Source organism: Sus scrofa, chromosome 14, assembly GCF_000003025.6.
Source record: "Sus scrofa isolate TJ Tabasco breed Duroc chromosome 14, Sscrofa11.1, whole genome shotgun sequence".
In the NCBI taxonomy this organism is placed as follows: Eukaryota; Metazoa; Chordata; class Mammalia; order Artiodactyla; family Suidae; genus Sus; species Sus scrofa.
The window spans coordinates 16,987,814-17,005,976 of NC_010456.5; the positions used below are offsets into that span (position 1 = coordinate 16,987,814).

Here is an 18,163-nt window from a genome sequence, read left to right on the forward strand (position 1 = left end):
AGGCCAGGGGTCAAATTGGAGCTGCAGCTGCCAGCCTACGCCACAGCCACAGTCATGCCAGATCTGAGCCTTGTCTGCAACCCACCACAGCTCACGGCAACACTGGATACTAGTCGGATTTGTTAACCACTGAGCCATGACGGGAACTCCCCTGTTATGTTTTAGACTGAGAGAGGTATGTTAAGCTGCCCTATTTTTGTGTGTTTCTGTTCTTTTCTCCTTGCATTTCCATCAGTTTCTACCTTAGCAAAGTTATTTCTCTATAGGTTGCTGTCTGTGGAATTATAATGTCTTTTTGGCTTCTTTTAACTTTTTGGCTTCTATTTTTTGTCCTGTATTCTACCGTGTTTCATATTAAAACCTGAACCTCTGCTTTCTTATTACTTGAGTTTGCCTCATGTGTCTATGCTTATTGTTTATTTTTATTTTTTAATTTTTTGTCTTTTTAGAGCTTCACCTGTGGCATATGGAGGTTCCCCGGCTAGGGGTCAAATTGGAGCTGCAACTGCCGGCCTGCACCACAGCTACATATGCTTATTGTTTAATTCTTAATCTTTCTGTATCTTTTTGACTAAGGTATGTATGTCTCATACACGAGCATTAGATTTGCTTTATTAGTCAATCTGAATTTTTTTCTTTTAACAGATTTCTTTGTATGTTTGATCTCAGCTCTGACATACTGATTATCAATTATTTATTGTATCTGGTGAGTCTTTCCATATGTGATTAATTTTTTTTCTCTTTACAGTCTGTGGTATTTCAGGTCATTTGGTTTGTGTTTCTTCTACTGATTACCTTTACACTAACATTGAATATAACATCAGAATTTTCCTTTTTTATTATTTTTTATTTGTTGTCTTTTTAGGGCCATACCCACAGCATGTGGAAGTTCCCAGGCTAGGGGTCAAATTGGAACTGCAGCGGCCAGCCTGCAGGAATTCGGAGTCTGAACCACATCTGTGACCTACATCACAGCTCAAGGCAATGTTGGATCCTTAAGCCACTGAGCAAGGCCGGGGATCGAACCCTCATCTGCATGGATACTAGTTGGATTTGTTACCACTGAGCCATGATGGGAAGTCCCTGGAAGTTTCCTTTTTTAAATGTAATGCCTAATTTTACTCTTTTCTAAGCAGGACTGGTTAGTTAGAATCTTTTCCCTTTTCTTCTTTCAGTGTGTAAACATAGGTGATAGTCTTTTTAATCCTAGTTTATACCTGTGGGGCAAACCAGGGAACTTATTCTGCTTTCGACTTACTTTCCTATTTGCTAGTTGTGTTATTTCTACACTGTCAGAGCTATAACATTTGCATATTCTTTTATTCCTACAGCCAGTCTCTGCCAGACCTTAGGTCAAGCCAATCTAAACATCTCTTGGTTTTCTGATGTTCATTCTCTAGTATGTTTCTGAGAGAGACTCTTGGGAAAATTAAACCCTGAATTCTTGAATGTTTATAACTATTTTTTAATGAACTTCATTCTTGAAGCACAGTTTGGTTGGATACAAAATCTTTCTTTGGCTTATATTTTATTTTCTAAAGTATCTTTACACTGTTCCTCCATTGTTTTCTGGTGCCAAACATGCATCAAAGTCTGACCTAGGTTTGTTTTTGCTTGAATGCACAAACTCCTTATCCTTCATTTTAAAAAATGTAACTGTTTCACTAGAAATGTTTCAATGTTGATGATTCTCTGTTGAATTTCTCAGCCACACCCTCTTTAATATGTATATTCAAATTTTTTATTTTGTGAAAGGTTCCTTGAAAATAGTTTTATGTATTTGTTGTCTTTCATTTTGAGGAGAAATATTCTTTTTTGGAAATCGACATTAAATCTGCATTAAATCTCTGTTCTAAATCTTTGACAGGATCTTCTGTCTCTTCTTTATTTCTGCTTTATTAATTTCATTCTTCCCCCTTCCAGGTTTGGTTTCTCCTCCTGGACTTCCCATGGTCTCTCTCTCTCTCTCTCCTTTTTTTTTTTTTCTATTTGATGAATGTTGTTGCTGTTTTGAAATTTTTTTTGAATTTTTAATTAGAGTATAGTTCTGGCACATATATAATTAGCACAATGTTATGCCAGTTTTTGCTGTACACCCCATGGCCCCTATTTGCTTGTTTCTTCTAACTCAGCCTTTGTTTCTGAAATCCTTTTTCCTTCTTCTCTTTTCTTTTTCTTCCCGAGTTTTCAGCTCCCTTTCATATCCTCATGTTTCACAGCATTCCAGCTGTCTCCTTTCTGACTCATATGGATCCTTCAAACTTTGTTTTAAAGATTCTTTTAGCTCATTTGGAAATCTTATGCTACCACTCTCTCCTCCTGGTGGCCACATTTGTGAGATGTTTTCATTATCTGTTGGAGCTTTATTTGGTCATTTTTATCTTTCTCCTCGTTGCGTCTCCGTGTGGGGTTTTATCATAATCTGGTTTTATTTCTGTATACACATTAAATAGTTCTCCTGGAAAATTCCTCTGTAGGGCTCTCTTCTGCATTGTTACTGTGACGGATTGAAAAATAAGGCCTCTTTGTATTTATGATGACATCTGTGTCTCTCACGGGTGAGCTTGATTCACAGGAGCTTCCTGCATCTGTGTCTTATCTGGAGCCCTAGGGTCTTTCCTTCCTGAGCAGTGAGGCTACCTCTCCAAGTGCATCCTGAGGTGCTGCTCAGACCCCTCCTTCCGGTGTGAGAGGTTTGTCTCCCTGGGATCTGCAGCATTTTGTTTTGGATCCAAACATCAGGGTTTTTTTTCTTTTATCAGCAAGGTGAGGAGGCAGGAAGAGTCTTTGTCTTTCCCAAAGGGAGCGTTTTCAGAGCATTTCTGAGGTGTTGCTTCAGCACAGCGTGAATTCCCAGGTCCCTTACTGGTTTCCTGAGGTTTCTTTCCTCAGGGTGGAGCCTGCCAGGGAGTCCTTGAGTTGCATGGGTCATTTTTAGTTTTCAGCTCTATTAAAGGATCGGCTCCTTTGGGGGTGAATATTTGCTAATTTCTGAGTTGCAGCTTGTAGAACTGACTCACCCTTCTCTTCCTTTCCTACCAACCCCTGATCTCTGATCTTTGCTGATCCCACACTAAGGCCTGCTGTTGCCTGGTGCATAGGTTATACTAACCTGGATTCTGGGGTTCCTGGGAGCGCCTTGTCACCAATTTTATGTCAGGTGACATCTATGTTATGTTTTTTCTTTTGCTATCCTGTATGTTTTGTCTGGTATTTATGATTGAATGAAACCATGCTGATGCCATGTTTTTAGCATCAAAAATCCCATATTTTTAAAAACAAGAATAATATAGGAAATTTAACTTTTTATTTCTGATGTCACACCATATGGTTTTTCTTTATTTGCAGTATTTGAATGTTAGGATCTGGAACAAAACTATTTGCTGCCAACTGGTATGTAATTCTGGCAGAAAAAGGGTGGGGGGCAAGGAGCTTGGATATATGTAGCTGATTCTGCATGATTTGGGCCCAGAATAAGACTAAGAAAACTGATCTGTCCTTCCTGTTTCAGGGGTTGGTTAAGCTCCTCCTGGGATTATTTTATTATGTTAGTTCATTTCTCTTTATAAAGGGCCACCTTATCCAAAAACTGACCAATTCACAGATGTTATAATAGACAATAGAGGCTCACCTGAAAGGGCCATGCACGTCAGTGTAGAAGGGAAAGAAATCAGAGCTTGTTTGTTGTTGCTGGGACAGAGAGAGATTTTTGGAAACCTAAAGGTGGTCAAAGTCAATTCCTGAATATATATATATATATATATATATATGTGTATATATATATATATATTTGTTGTTGTTATTGTTGTTGTTGTTATGGGCTGTACCTGGGGTGTATAGAGGTACCCAGGTTAGGGGTCTAATCAGAGTTGTAGCCACCGGCCTACACCAGAGCCACAGCAACGCCAACTCTGAGTTGCGTCTGCGACCTACACCACAGCTCATGGCAATGCCGGATCCTTAACCCTCTGAATGAGGCCAGGGATCAAACATGCATCCTCATGAATACTAGTCAGATTCATTTCTGCTGAGACACGACAGGAACTCCAATTTCTGCATTTAAAAAAAAAAATTAGTAAGAAGTCTAATCAAGTGGATCAAAACCCATAAAAAGATAGTTGTGAGTGAACAAAATGTGGAGAAAGAATGTGGGCTCCCAGGGAGACCAGGAGCACTGACTCTCCCGCCTCTCAGCCCAAGACAGAGAGACAGGTATTTTCGGGATGCTCACAGAATCTGAGACTGACTGATGACCTTTAAGTTGTGAGTAGAAGGGACGACTTACATCTAAGCAGTGTGGCTCCTGAGTTTCCCAGAGTTTGGAGCAGGGCCAGCTAAGACCTACTGCTAACAGACTGCTCAGTGTGTAGCAAGGACATTCAGGGGAGTATTTGCTCTTGTTCTTAACTTGACTGCCTGCAAATGATTAAGCCAATTCCAGGCCGGATGATGCATCTGGGCATCCGTCTGCATCTTTTAGGATGACTCCCAGTGTCCTCTCAGTATTATTCCAGGACCCCAGAAACCTTTCTCATTTTTTTGCTGTGTATGTGCTTTTTTTCTGGCTGTACCTGTAGCGTGTGCAAGTTCCTGGGCCATGGATCTAACCACATTAGTGACAACACCAGATCCTTAAAAGCTAGGCCACCAGGGAGCTCCTGCTGTGTTTATCCTTGTCCTCCACCAACCTGTGGGTGGTCACTGGACTCTTTTAAGAGAAATTGAGGGCAGTTACCCCTGTAGGGACCACTCGGAGTTCTCACAGAAGCCAGCTGGGCACTTTGTTAAAGAATGGGGAGTGGGGGTGGGGCTGTTCTTATGCCTGTGTTTGGAAAATTTTCCCAACTATGCCAAGTCTCAATTTCTATGAATTTTGTATCATTTTTTGAGATTATAAGGGTACCAATTATTGAAAATTAAACACTAAAATGAATTCACAACTAGGCTACATACACTTAAAATTTCATTTACTCCTATCACATGAGCCCCCAAAGGTAGATATTTATGTGTATAAACATATGTCTGTATGAACACATATGTTTAAAAAACAAAATAAACAGGAAGAAAAGACAGGGTTTTGTTTGGCACATTTCTATAAGAGAAAAAAAATCTTTTAGCTCTGAAACATCTCTGATTCCATTAGCAGTATGCTACTGTAGAGACGTTAAGATGTCCAATTTGCCCAGCTGGGAATATGAAACTAAGATCATGTCCATCCTAAAACACTGAGTCTGTCTTCAACTGTCTCAACTGTTGAGAACTCAGAAAACACACAGGAAAAGCCTAAAGGATAATGCAGTTCTTTATGTGGTCTTACATTTTTCCCCCGCCTGGTTGTGGAGCTCCAGAGAGATGAAGTAGCACAGTGTGCCGGCATTGTCTCTGCCTGAGAAAATAAATGACAGCTCGAGTCTCATAAACTCAGGAAATGACAGATCATCTCTGTGGCTGCTTAATTTAAAGACCTGGCTTAGACAGATGGCAGCCGAATGGCAGGGACGGTCCCGGCAGAGTTGCCAGGGGAGGAGTAAGACCGGCGCTGCAGATCTGCCAGTTGTCAGTCGAGATTGTGGGGGAGGTAGGAGGGCTGGCCTCGCTCTCCCCAGAGAAGCCAGAGCCTCGGGTCCACTTTGGTTACATGGCAGCCGCCAACACAGAATTTGTTTGAAAGAGACAGCACTGCACCATCAGATGGCCTTTCAGATGAGGCACCTTCTAGTGTCTAACTTCCTTTCCTGGAAGCGGCTACAGAGAAATCTGAAATGTCTTGTGTGCAGTGAGAACACCAGGAGAAAGACAGTGAGTTAGGAGCAGTTGAGAGTGGTGGAAGTGAGAAGACGAGCTGGAATTATTCAGGGGGCCTGTCTTGGTGAAAGGTGCTGCAATTCAGGGCGACGTGAGTCCTGAGTGAGCAATTTAAATAGTAGCAGTAAGAGTTCGGCACCGAGATGAATTCTGAAAACAGATTTTTTTAAAAAGTTTTGCACAGTGGTGAGGTGACGAACGGATGCCAAGATTGGCACATTGAGGACAGTGAGCAGACACCTTCGCTGGAAAAGACACGTTTGTCTATTTTACATCTTTTATTCCCTCTTACATGTGATCTATGGGATTCTGCAGAAATCCTCTTTTTGGACTAGAAAGGAGGAATATAAACGGCTGTAGCAAATTCATGAATTCTAAGGAGAGGAAGGAGGCAAAAAATGAAGGGAAACTTTCTTTTATGTAGCATCTTGACACAAAAAGAGACACTTCCTATGTGCACGGTTTTAGAACGTTTTTCTACTTTACACCTGTTCTTAGCCTCTCCAGCCCAGCACTGAGGAATAGCACCAGGGAATGCTTGACTTAATACAGGGCTCAAAGCCCCATTTCCTCTCTGGGGGCCCAGGGCCTCCTCACTCCACCCCCTACTCTGGGGACCAGAAGATGGTAGGACTTCCCTGTCAGTGGTAACCTTAATCTCTTCTTGCCTTTGAAGTAGGAGGCTGGTGGGGAGAGTTTGGAAATTGCTGGCACAGAGGACTTTTACCTTTGGAGGTTTTCCTTAGGTTGTTAGGGAATATTTCATATCTTCTTGGACTGTGATATGGAATGTGAACCTGGTGACCACAGGAATCACTCGCCTGAGCTTCATTACTCACACCATCTTCCTGCCACGCTCTCCAAAGAGGCAGATTCTGAATGTCCAGGCAGAGGGTGGTGTGGACCCCCTCCCTGAGGGGTGGGGTGGGGGCGGGGAGCCAGGGCTCAGCCTGCCTGTGGGGGCCTCAGGGAAGAGTTGTGAGTGCAGAGGGGCAAGAGGCAGCCAGGACCCTTCATTCTTCAGCAATCATTCACTCACCAAGCATTAAATGAGCACCTACTGCATTGCTGAACCCTGATTCTAGCTATTGAAGGGTAGTAGTAACTCAGCAAATCAGCAGACTCCCTCTGCCCCAGGACTGGCTCTCTAGATAGACAAGCAAGTAGATGACATAGATTGTTGTCTGATGGGGAGAGAGGGGGAGAGGGGGCTGGGGGTGCACGGTGACTGGCACACCCAGGTGCCTTGTTGCACAGGACAGAGGGAGTGACCAGGGAAGGCTTTCCTGAGAAGGTTGTGTGCTTGAGAAAAAGCGCCCGAAGGGAATGAGGGAAGAGCTCTGGGGTTTCTGGGCCTGAAGAGTCTAAGCAGGAGACAAAGCCCTGGGGTTGGGTGGGGTGGGGGCGCTGGTGCCTGGTCTGTTGAGGGGCAGTGCTGGGGCTTGTGTGCCCAGAGGAGAGAAAGCCCAGGGCAAACAGCAAGAGGTGCAGTTGGGGGGTGGGGGGACACCACAGGGGCAGGTATTGAGGGCACAGGTGAGGCCTGATACCCAAGAGGGCCGGTAGACATTGAAAAGTTCTGAGTGAGGCAGCGACCTAATCACCCGTTTGAAGTGGCCAGTGTTGAGAACAGGCTGGAGGAGGGAGGGCAGAAGCAGAGAGACGGCTGAGGAGACACATGCACCAGTCCTCAGAGAAGGCTGAGGAGACCGACCGACCGGCAGAATCTGTCAGGGAAGCGAGGAGCCGTTTATAGGCTGTTTATGGTCTGTAACTGTATCTTTAAAAGCCAGTTCTGACGGCCCGGTCGGAGCCAAATGTTGCCTCAGCACTTCACTGTTTACCCAGAATCAGGCTGGCACAGGGAGGCAGGTAGAAACCGTTCCAAGTACAAGTGCATGAAACAGCCAGTCACCCAGCTTCCTGGCATAGCTCTCACATAGAGGGTTCTCTGGTTTGTGGTTCCTTCCTACCACTGCTTTAACAAAAATACCACCATCTGTGTTTCCCTTTTTGCTTATTATTATTATTTTTTATCTTTTGTCTTTTTAGGGCAGCACCCACAGCATAATGAGGTTCCCAGGCTAGGGGTCGAATTGGAGCTACAGCTGCCAGCCACAGCCACAGCCACGGCAACTCAGGATCTGAGCCCCATCTGCAACCTACACCACAGCTCACAGCAACACCGGATCCTTAACCCACTGATTGAACCTGTGTCCTCATGGATATTCGTTAGGTTCGTTACCACTGAGCCATGATGGGAACTTCTGTTTGTTAACTTTCTGTACTTTCTTTCTTTCTTTTTTTTTTCTATAAAGCTGCTTTTTTTTTTTCCACTTTAAGTGGACAGTTTATTGGCATTAAGACTTTCTTCTGTACTTTCTTTGCAAGTTTTCTGTCCTTTTAAAATTATTCCAAAGTAAAAAAACAACGACAACAACAACAAAAAAAAACCCATAAACAAAAGCCATCCTCAGAGGGAAAAGAAAAACACGAGCGAAAACTTTGAATTTTTTTCAGAGATAAGATGGTCCACAGGTATATTCTGCACATTTAATTTGTATCCACCACTAAGAAGTAGGTTGTTATTAGAAAATGGTCTCTCCTTTCTATCACTTCATTTAGATGAAGCTGCACTTCAAATACTTCATTTGCTTCTTGCATTGACTATCCAGGCATCACTTTTATTCTCAGGGATCTACTCAGCTTGGGAAGCAGATATTTTTCCATATGGTTTACCAGCCCAAACGCTGTCACTTAATTGATTTCATTCTGCCTTTCTCCCATGCGCCCCATCTTCACAAATGCTGTGTGCCTCCCCTTCACTGAACAAATGCAACTGAATGTAACTGGCCCTTGAACTAGTTGTCATTTTCTTCTTGCCCTAAACCTAAATATGTCCTTTCTTTGTTTGCTGTTCTGAGGCTTTGGGGAAAGAAAGTTGCTATTATATTTTTAAAAAATCTGATCTTCTCGGTGTCTGATTGTTTAGACCAAGAAGAATGAACTCAAATGTCTCCAGGGCCCAGACAAACCATGTAAAGATATGAGGCAGTCAAGAGTAATAGAGGATAACACTGGCATGGCCCACCTGGCTGTAAGACAGTTCTCTCCCCCACTCCCACCCCTCCCCCTGCAAGATGGTTCTTATTTTGATTATTCCCAGGAGGTGTGTCTTTTCTAGTATCTCTGGGACATCTGGAGTCTGTTTCTAAGCAGGATGTTTTATAAATGGAGGTTATGGTTTAGTCAGGTAAAATGTGACCAGTTGAAGTTTCGATAGCAACTAGGTTGGAATAAAAGATTGTTTCCCCATAGACTGGAGAAACAATTGATGAGATTTAACTCATGTGTGATGCTGGGAAGTCTTGAAGTTTCTGTAGTCAGTAAGGCAGGACTGTTTTTATGTTCTTATAGAAAGATGGCAGATATAACCTTAACCAAAAGACTCAAGGAAGAAACTTACCTGCTTATTGGGTAACAAATCCCTGTGTCTTACAAGGCTTTGGACTAAGACAGTTCTCTCTGGGATCTACTTTAAATTTCTGCTGCTGTAAATTCAGCCCCTGGTAGACAGCAGAAATGAATACTAGCAGAGTAATATTACTGGTATCCCAGGGGTGCGTTAATGAAATATTTAGGAAGCAAGGCATTAGACCAAATTACTCACTGACACAAGCATCCAGGATCAGTATTAGCCCATACCCCCAAAGCATTAGTAGACTGAGCGTGTGGTTCTGGCCTCCGCTCTGTCCTTCATGCCAGAGGTATCCCAGGTCAAGTAGAGAACATCTCTTTGGACCTCTCAGCAAACTCAGCCACAGCACAGGTCACCCACTGAAGGTGTTTTCTGTAGAGGGTGCTGGACCATTCACCAAGATCGCTGGACCACTCACCAAGATCGCTGCCCCTGTGCACCCTCGCCCACCACGCCCAGGGAACAACCTGCTTTCAGAGCTCTGCAAAGCCACAGACGATAACCAAGCAAACGCATGTTCTCTCCATGCTGCAAAGCTAAGGACGACGATGGGAAGTCTCCTCCACAACGTGAGCCCCCAGGACTGGGGCGGCGTTTAGCATCCGCCCCGCCTCCAGCTACGAGTGGATTAAAACTGCAGAAAAAATCCACTCTAGGCCTCACTCCAGCATACTCTTTCCTAAGGGGAAAGGCCGTGGCAATAGGAGGGGCTGAAAGTGAACCTGGCACAAAGGTCCTTATTTGTCCAAAGGCGGCTACTTTAAATATGGGAATTGGGGCTTTTCAGCTCATTCCACTTTAGATCACTAACTAAAATTAAAAAGAAGCACTCAGAGGTGGAAAGCTTAGTGTTGATTTAAGGAACCGATGTGGCCCCGCTCATGCCACAGTTCTGGGAATTACAGGAAAAGCACTTCTTGCGTGATTACCTGTGGCAACCCTCCCCCGCCCCCCACCCCGTTAGCAAAGCAGCCCCGCCCCTCAGCACCAGGTCCTCCTGCAGGAATAGCGACACCACCAGGCTTGGGGGCTGGGGAGGAACTGTATCTTGGTTATCAGGACACACTTATGTATGCCGGGCACTACAGCTAGTCTCATTCTCTGCAAGCTCTTATGCCAATTCCACCAATCTATAAATATTTTCCAGGTGCATTTAAGAAAATCAATTTTGGGGATGAATGGTGGCCAAGGATTCTAGGGGTGAGCTGAATGTGTACGTGCAGCGGTTCCTAGAACGGCCGGACGTAGGCTTATTGGAGCTGATGTAAACTGACTTGACTTGGCAGCAGAGGAAGGGAGCAGATGGTTTCAGCAGCCCCCGCCTCCCGCCACCCGCTGGGGGGCTAGAGAGCTGGCTGCCCCAGGTAAGGGCTTCTCACCTCCCCCCAGGCGGCGGGTGGGGGCTCCACCGGAGGGTAGTACTTGGGCACATCCCAGGCCACAGCCGCCATGAACCACTTGAAGTCCTTGCACTTGAGTTGTTTGCGCAGCTCCTTCTGGGCAGAGAGGTCCCCCGTGGAGAGGTGCCTGTACTCTGGGCGCCGCTGGTAAATGTACTCAGCAAACTCGTCCATCCAGGTCTCCGCCACCCGCTTCAGGTTCTGTGCAGCAGAAAAGAGTGGCAGTTACTGGCCTGTGCACGCAGAGGGGGATTTTCACTGGCCTGGAAATGGAAAAGCGGGAAGAAATGCGACAACCTCAGGCAGTTCTGGTGGCAAGTTTTCAAAACTGCCAGGAGATGATCAACCCCTGGCCTTTTACACAGGTCTGCTTCTGGCAGGGGTTCAACTACCCATTAGGATCGCTAATTTATAGGAGCCAGAAAAACCCAGTTTACAATCCTGCCAGCTTTCTCATCCCTCCTGTTACTTTGCGCTTATAAATTCTTTGTTTTTTCACGGAGAACTACAGGCGTTGGACCTGGCATCGAATGACAATAATGACATTGCTCCCAGGCATCAAATTGCTTAAACCATGTCAAGGAACAGTTAGGGATCTTGGAAAGAATGAGGACAAATAAGCTGATTTTTTTGCTCCCACTTAGAGAGAGCCCAGTGTTAGTAAATTCAGGACATTGTGTTGATAATTTGTACCACACGGATGCGCCACTGCACAGTGAAGTGGGGCCAAAGAAGCATCAGGCGGCCAGTCTTCAATGCAGATGGTTCCATGGGAGGGAGCCGGGTGCATGGTAGAGAGAGGCACCCCCTTGGGGGCAGGTGTGTGAGGGCTCAGGGTAGAAGTCCAGCTCTTTCCCCAGTTTTGAGATTGAGCAAGTAACTGACACACTCTGGGCCGCTCATGAGGAAGGTACATGTGGTCATATGTGCCTCCATCATGGGACTGGTGACAGGATTAAGTATAGCAGTACCTGTAAGGGACCTAGGATAGTACAGTAGTTACTATGGCTATTCTAACTAGTATAAGAATAATAGTGCAGCATTGGAAATCAGAGCACCCAGGTGTTGGGTGTGGCTAGGGGCGAACTGACCTGTTGCAGGGTCTTTGAGAAGGGCTGCTATAAGCTACCCTGAGTCCCTTCGCTCATGGTGCCCAGAACACTGGGGAGGACCCTGCCTTGTCTGGAACATCAATGCCGATGGCCCAGCTTTATTGGTGGGGGCCCCATCGGCGCTGGTTCTTGGTTGCTTTTGTCTTCAAACGTCCTGCTTTCAGTGCCCAGTTGGTGTGAACCCTTGGACCCTTTCTATCGTCTCATTTGCACTTAGAAAATAAAACCAGCAGAATGGCCAGGAAGACCCAGACCTAACTGACTGAAGTAAAAACTAGGGATATTTAGGAAAATCACTTTATTTTAAAAATTGCAGGAGTTTCTGTCATGGTGCAGTGGAAATGAATCCGACTGGGAACCATGAAGTTGCGGGTTCGATCCCTAGCCTCACTCAGTGGGTTAAGGATCCGGCATTGTCGTGAACTGTGGTGTAGGTTGCAGACACGGCTCAGATCCTGCAGTGGCTGTGGCATAGGCCAGCAGCTGCAGCTTCATTTTTCTCCCTAGCCTGGGAAATTCCATATGCCTAAAAAAAAAAGCCAAAAAAAAAAAAAAAAAAAAAAAAAAAGAAAACAGATAAAAATTTCAACAGAGTCTTAACTAGAGCCTGAGACTGTTAGGCTGTTAGGGTTAGCCCTAACCCTAACCCTAAGCCTAGAGGTCTGCTGGATCTGAGGACAGAGTCTCTGGATATCCTGTTCACAGTGGAAATGCACCTTCTCTTATTTTCTCACCATCCCACCTTCAGTATCCCTGAGGCACCCCCCTCCACCCACCCCCAGGTCTGGGCACATCACCTGCCCCCATTTATTCTCCTGGACTCCTTGGTTAGCATGAGATGACTAATCAAGATGCAGAAAAGACCCAGTGCCATAAAGACTACCCCTGCTCTCTTGGTTGCCTCTGTCCTTCCTTTCTAAGATTCCTGGTAGGGGGAGCATAAGACTTGTTCTCTGAGGGGTTTTTATTTGCCATCACCACGCTGTCTGACATCTCATTGGCATCGCCTGGCCCATAACTCTTTCCACTCCTCTGACTGCAGTTTACTCTGACAGATAATCAGGGCTGACATTGTTTGGTACTAGTCTAGCCCTTGTCTCAGACTCAGAGCTGCCTGATTTGTTTGGAGAGAAGAAAGGAAATGCAATCTTTCGAGGTTCTGGCTCTGTTCTGGGACCAAGTGCCACTTGCACATGTAACATCCAAGAGCGTCGTAAATGTCATCTCACCATTTCCCTTTTATTCTGACAAATATTCTGGGTGAAATGTATTCTTTGTTCATTTGTCCTTGGACAAACAATTTTTATGATTAGCAGCAAGGCTCAAAGATAGGATGGAAAAAATATTTGATAATATTAAAACTTTATTTGTATTCAAATTAGATTTTTGAACCTAGTGGTTTCAACCTTTATCTTAAACCAATTATATGTAAAGTGAAAATATTTAATTTTCACCTACTTTGTGCTTCTCTGATAAATAAAAATGAATAAAGGCACGAACATAGCAAAAAGCAGAAGCGAAGAGGTAAATTACCCAGGAATAATGAGAAAGTGATTTATTAAGTGGAGACATGCCTTAAAAATTCTGATAGCTTGCAAGAAAGATTTGTCACTAAGAAATCTATTTTGAGTTGGGTAATAAGCACGTTTAGACTATAAATGCCATAAAGTTAGGGTTGGATAGCTCCCCCCACTCCAAATTAAAAGGCCTAAGCCCACATGTGTGTGCTCATTGGGGGCATGCTAATCTTTTTGTTAATGGCCACATCCAGGGCATATGGAAGTTCCCAGGTCAGGGGATCAAATCTGAGCTGTAGCAGAGAACTATGTCACAGCTGCAGAAACACCAGATCCTTTAACACACTATGCCAGGCTGGGGATTGAACCGCACCTCTGCAGCAACCCAAGCCACTGCGGTTAACTTCTTAACCCACTGAGCCACAGAGGGAACTCCTGGGCATGCTAATTTTTGAATTAATACAAGACTGATTATAAAATGAATATGAACAAATATCTAGCATGCACATATATCTATTGATAAAGGCACTGAAATAGAAACAACACTTAAAGTGCAGTTGCTAAAGGGCGGATATTTGTTGCTTTGGGTTGTTGAAAGAGAAATAAGAGTTATGGTGAAAACTCAAAGAGAAGCTGACCAGTTCAGATGTGTTCAATCGGAAGTGGCTGGAAGGGTCAGGATGCATGTTTGCCAGGATACACACTGTGAATAAGAGAAAGAGCAGGAGATGCAATATCAGGGAAGTGCCAGGGTAGTTCACTTGGGAACCAGGCAGGTAGCTTTTGCATTATCACCTCCTTTTCAAGTTGAAATACTTGGTTGCAGGTTAGGTTTGCTGATTTCCCCAACATTCCAGAGAAAGCCGTAGCATCACGGACATGTTCCAGGGGCAACATCAAATCATTGGGCCTCTTGGGATAGTTTTTCAGGAGATGGGGAAAGAGAACCAGCCCAATAACTGCAAAACTAATTGCCATTGTCCCTCCAGCAATGAGTGTTACATAAACATTTAGACACCCACATACATCATGACTGTAATGTTCTGATGACCCATCAGACATCCTCCACTGCAGATGCTCTGCTCCCTGAGTGGAATTTCCCACCAGAAGGAAACTTTCTAAAGTGTCAGTTATTATAGTCTAGGAATAGTCTTCAGAACCGTCCAGGTGATGGGCTAAATGATGTCATTCTGAAGGCATTGTTCCAGAAATAATAATACACTGTGTCATTCGGCCACTGTCATCATGAGTTGGTACTTAGTTTTGGAAAAAAAATTGGAACCTCAGCTAAGAAATATTATAAGAAGCTGCAAGAAGCATTTCATTGGCCTTTTAGAGACTGTAGAAAAAATTTACTCATTCCAGAACACAGAATAATCACACACACATTTGAGTTCATTGGAATATTTGCGTGGGAGCACAAATATAAACATTCAAATACATGGAGGTAATGGGATAGGAGCAAAGCATATTTCTCACTTGAATATTTGTTGCTGGGTACACGTGGGCAGAATTATGAAACTGATATCCCAATAACAACATCTCTTGCCCGAGATGGTAACAAAGAGAAAAGTAGATCAATCTGAGTTGGCCCATCTCTCCTGAGATAGAATGAACATTGGTGATGGTGTTAACATGTTAAAAAATTATGAACCCGAGCATAGCAGCTAATCTATGACAAAGAAGGCAAGAATGTATAGTGGAGGAAAGATAGTCTCTTCAATAAGTGGTGTTGGGAAGACTGGACAGCTACATGTAAAAGAAGGAAATCAGAACATTCTTTAACACCATACATGAAAATAAACTCAAAATAGATTAAAGATCTAAATGTAAGACCAGATAACATAAAACTTGTAGAGGAAAACATAGGCAGAACACTCTGACATAAATTGCAGCATCTTGTTTGATATATCTCCTAGAATAGTGACCATAAAAACAAAAATAAACCAATGGGACCTAATTAAAAGCTTTTGCATAGCAAAGGAAACCATAAAAAAAAAAAAAGTGAAAAGACCACCCAAAGAATGGGAGAAAATCTTTGTAAACGATGCAACTAACAAGGGCCTAATCTCCAAAATGTATAAACGACTAATAACAACAACCACCACAGCACAAAACAAATACAAAAAAAGGGCAGAAGATCTAAATAGACCGTTCTTCAGAGAAGACTTATAGATGGTCAGCAGGCACATGAAAAAAAATGCTCAACATCATTAATTATTAGAGAAATGAAAATCAAAACTACAATGAGATACTACCTCACACTGGTCAGAATGGCCATTATTAACAAGTCTACAAATACCAAATGCTGGAGAGGGTGTGGAGAAAAGGGTACCTTCCTTCACTCTTGATGTGAATGTAAATTGGTACAACCACTATGGGAAACAGTATGGAGGTTCCTCAGAAAACTAAATACAGAACTCCCATATGATCCAGCAATATCCCACTCTTGGGCGTATATCCAGACAAAACTTTGATTCAGAAAGATACATGTACCCCTATGATCATCCCAGCATTATTTATGATAGCCAAGACATGGAAACAACCTAAATGTCCATTGACAGATGAATGGATTGAGAAGATGTGGTACTTGTATACAATGGAATACTACTCAGCTATAAAAAAGAACAAAACAATGCCATTTGCAGCAACATGGATGGAACTAGAGATTCGCATACTGAAGTAAGTTAGAAATAGAAAGACAAATACCACATGGTATCACTTATATGTAGAATGTAAAATATGGAACAAACGAACCAATCTACAAAACAGGAACAGACTCATAGATGTAGAGAACAGACTTGTGGTTGCCAAGGAGGGAGGGAGTGGGATGGATGGGGAGTTTGGGGCTAGTAGATTCAAACTATTCCATTTAGAATGGATAAGCAATGAGGTCCTGCTGTACAGCACAGGGAATTATATGCTATCTCTTGGGACAGACCATGATGGAAGATAATAGGAGAAAAAGAATGTGTATATATATATATATATATATATATATATATATATATATATATATATATATGTATGACTGGGTCACTATGCTGTACAGCAGAAATAGACACTGTAAATTAACTATAACAAAAAAATTATGAAGAAGAAAGAAAGAGGAACGTATGGACACAGAGATCTGTAGACGCAGTCATCTCCCGAACTATCAGAAATTGGGTGTAAAAGTTGCTTATGCATGTGGAGGCTGGTGTTAGCTGGGACTCCTGGTTTTTGAGATTTAAGCGAAATTGCTTCACCCCAAATGACCCATTCCGACTTCCTAGGAAATTGTGTGGATTCTCAAGGTGTGGGTCACACGTTCATCCCTTACTTGGGGTCCTGCGTGGGGACCCTTCCTGCCCACGGCTGCTGCCCTGGTCATGCTGAGATGAGAGGGCATACCCCTCTGCTCCTCACCTCTCAAACGCATCCCAGGTGGATCAGCGAGGTGTGGACTCAGACAACTTTCGGGCAGGGCAGACATATAAGAGGGAAGCTTTGACTTCTTTCACATTCTTTAGCTCCTATAGAGAAATTTGTCCTGGACAAAATTTCCTGCCTGTTCTCCAGCCTCCTGCCATGCACCGCCTCAGAATCACCTTCTTAGGTCTCCTTTGAGGGATCTGCTGGAATGTCACAATGTCTTCCCCTTTGCATGCCAAGCGACTGAGCTTGCTCACTGCCTGTTTCTGCTTGTCCTGGCCAGATGCTGAGCCTACCTTTCCATAACAGCAATGTCTTCAATAAAAGTTTTTCCCCTAGAAGAAACTAAGTAGCGGGCTCTTGAATTGCTCCCATCCAACTTTTTGTCGCATGCCAGATGGCTGCCCACTGTTGAAAGCATTCTGCAGGAGCTCCCTAACAGTCCTCTTCAGTTTTATTCTCCACAAAACCCTGCTTGGGGGGTCTGGTCTGTTCAGTGCTGCTCCTTCTTAATTCAACAAGGAGCCCCCTGTGCTAAGGGGGCCTTGGTGACCCATGTCAGCAAACCAAAATGCACCCTGTAAATGCCTCCAGGTTATGGAATCAAAACTTAAGGCCAGCCCATCACAGACACCCAACCAGGCTTCTCCTTTGCCTCTGCTCTTTCTCCCTAAGTTTTTCCCTAGCTCCTGTGGGTGGAACCCTTCTCACTACTTCCCATCTGGTGCTGCCTAATTTGAATCGATTTTTGTTCCATTAAACTCTTACAAATTTTCTCAGTTTATCTCTCCACGCATGGAACCTACTTATACTAAAATATGTATCTGAAATTCAGATTTAATCACCTTTCCATATATTTATTTGCTGAACCTGGCAACCCCACTCCTGATATTCATCACATGTATAGAATATGTGCTCTGTGAGTGTTTTTAAATTTATTAAGTCGCTGTCTATATAGAGTCTGGCATGTCTTGACACGGTTGCTGATGCCGAGTGAATGGCTTGCTTTAGTGAAAATTACTGCAGAGAAGCTTCCAGTGCTCTGGGGAGAAGCCTGCTGTAATGCACAGCTGATCTAAATATGCTTTCCAGTTCCACTGCTTTTCTGTTTCTAATGGTGTGTGGGGGTGTGTGTGTGTTTGTGTGTTGGGGGGGTCCTGGTGGCCCTCTATGTGTGAAGCAGGCAGGGAGGGAGCCACTGACTTGAGATAACCACCATTATCTGATAATTGGTAGCTGGGGGTGAAGGCACCTCGAGGCTGGAAGGGACAATTTAGGGCTCACTGTTTGTTAACCTCAGTCTGAAAAGAAGTAGTTGATGGCATCTGTCTCTGCACGTCTGGGCTGGGTTCTGTCCTGGCTCTGAGTGTCATGTGGACAAGAGGGCTTGGGGGAGAGGGCCCAGCCCCTTTCAAGGTGAGTCCAAAAGGCTTTGAC

The 18,163-nt window shown here is 43.9% G+C and overlaps 1 protein-coding gene and 1 long non-coding RNA gene across 7 annotated transcripts in view; one reads left to right on the top strand and one right to left on the bottom strand.

Annotated features, from left to right (window-relative positions):
• Positions 1-18,163, bottom strand: part of GALNTL6 (polypeptide N-acetylgalactosaminyltransferase-like 6) — a 1,214,871-nt gene that overhangs the window by 54,960 nt on the left and 1,141,748 nt on the right. For all 6 annotated transcript variants that reach the window (XM_021072439.1, XM_021072442.1, XM_021072445.1 and 3 more), the window contains one exon: positions 10,663-10,884. In XM_021072439.1, coding sequence (XP_020928098.1) covers positions 10,663-10,884 — 222 coding nt within the window. The remainder of the gene's footprint in view (positions 1-10,662; positions 10,885-18,163) is intronic.
• Positions 1-18,163, top strand: part of LOC110256616 — a 49,574-nt gene that overhangs the window by 19,017 nt on the left and 12,394 nt on the right. The gene's annotated exons all lie outside the window — the stretch shown is intronic.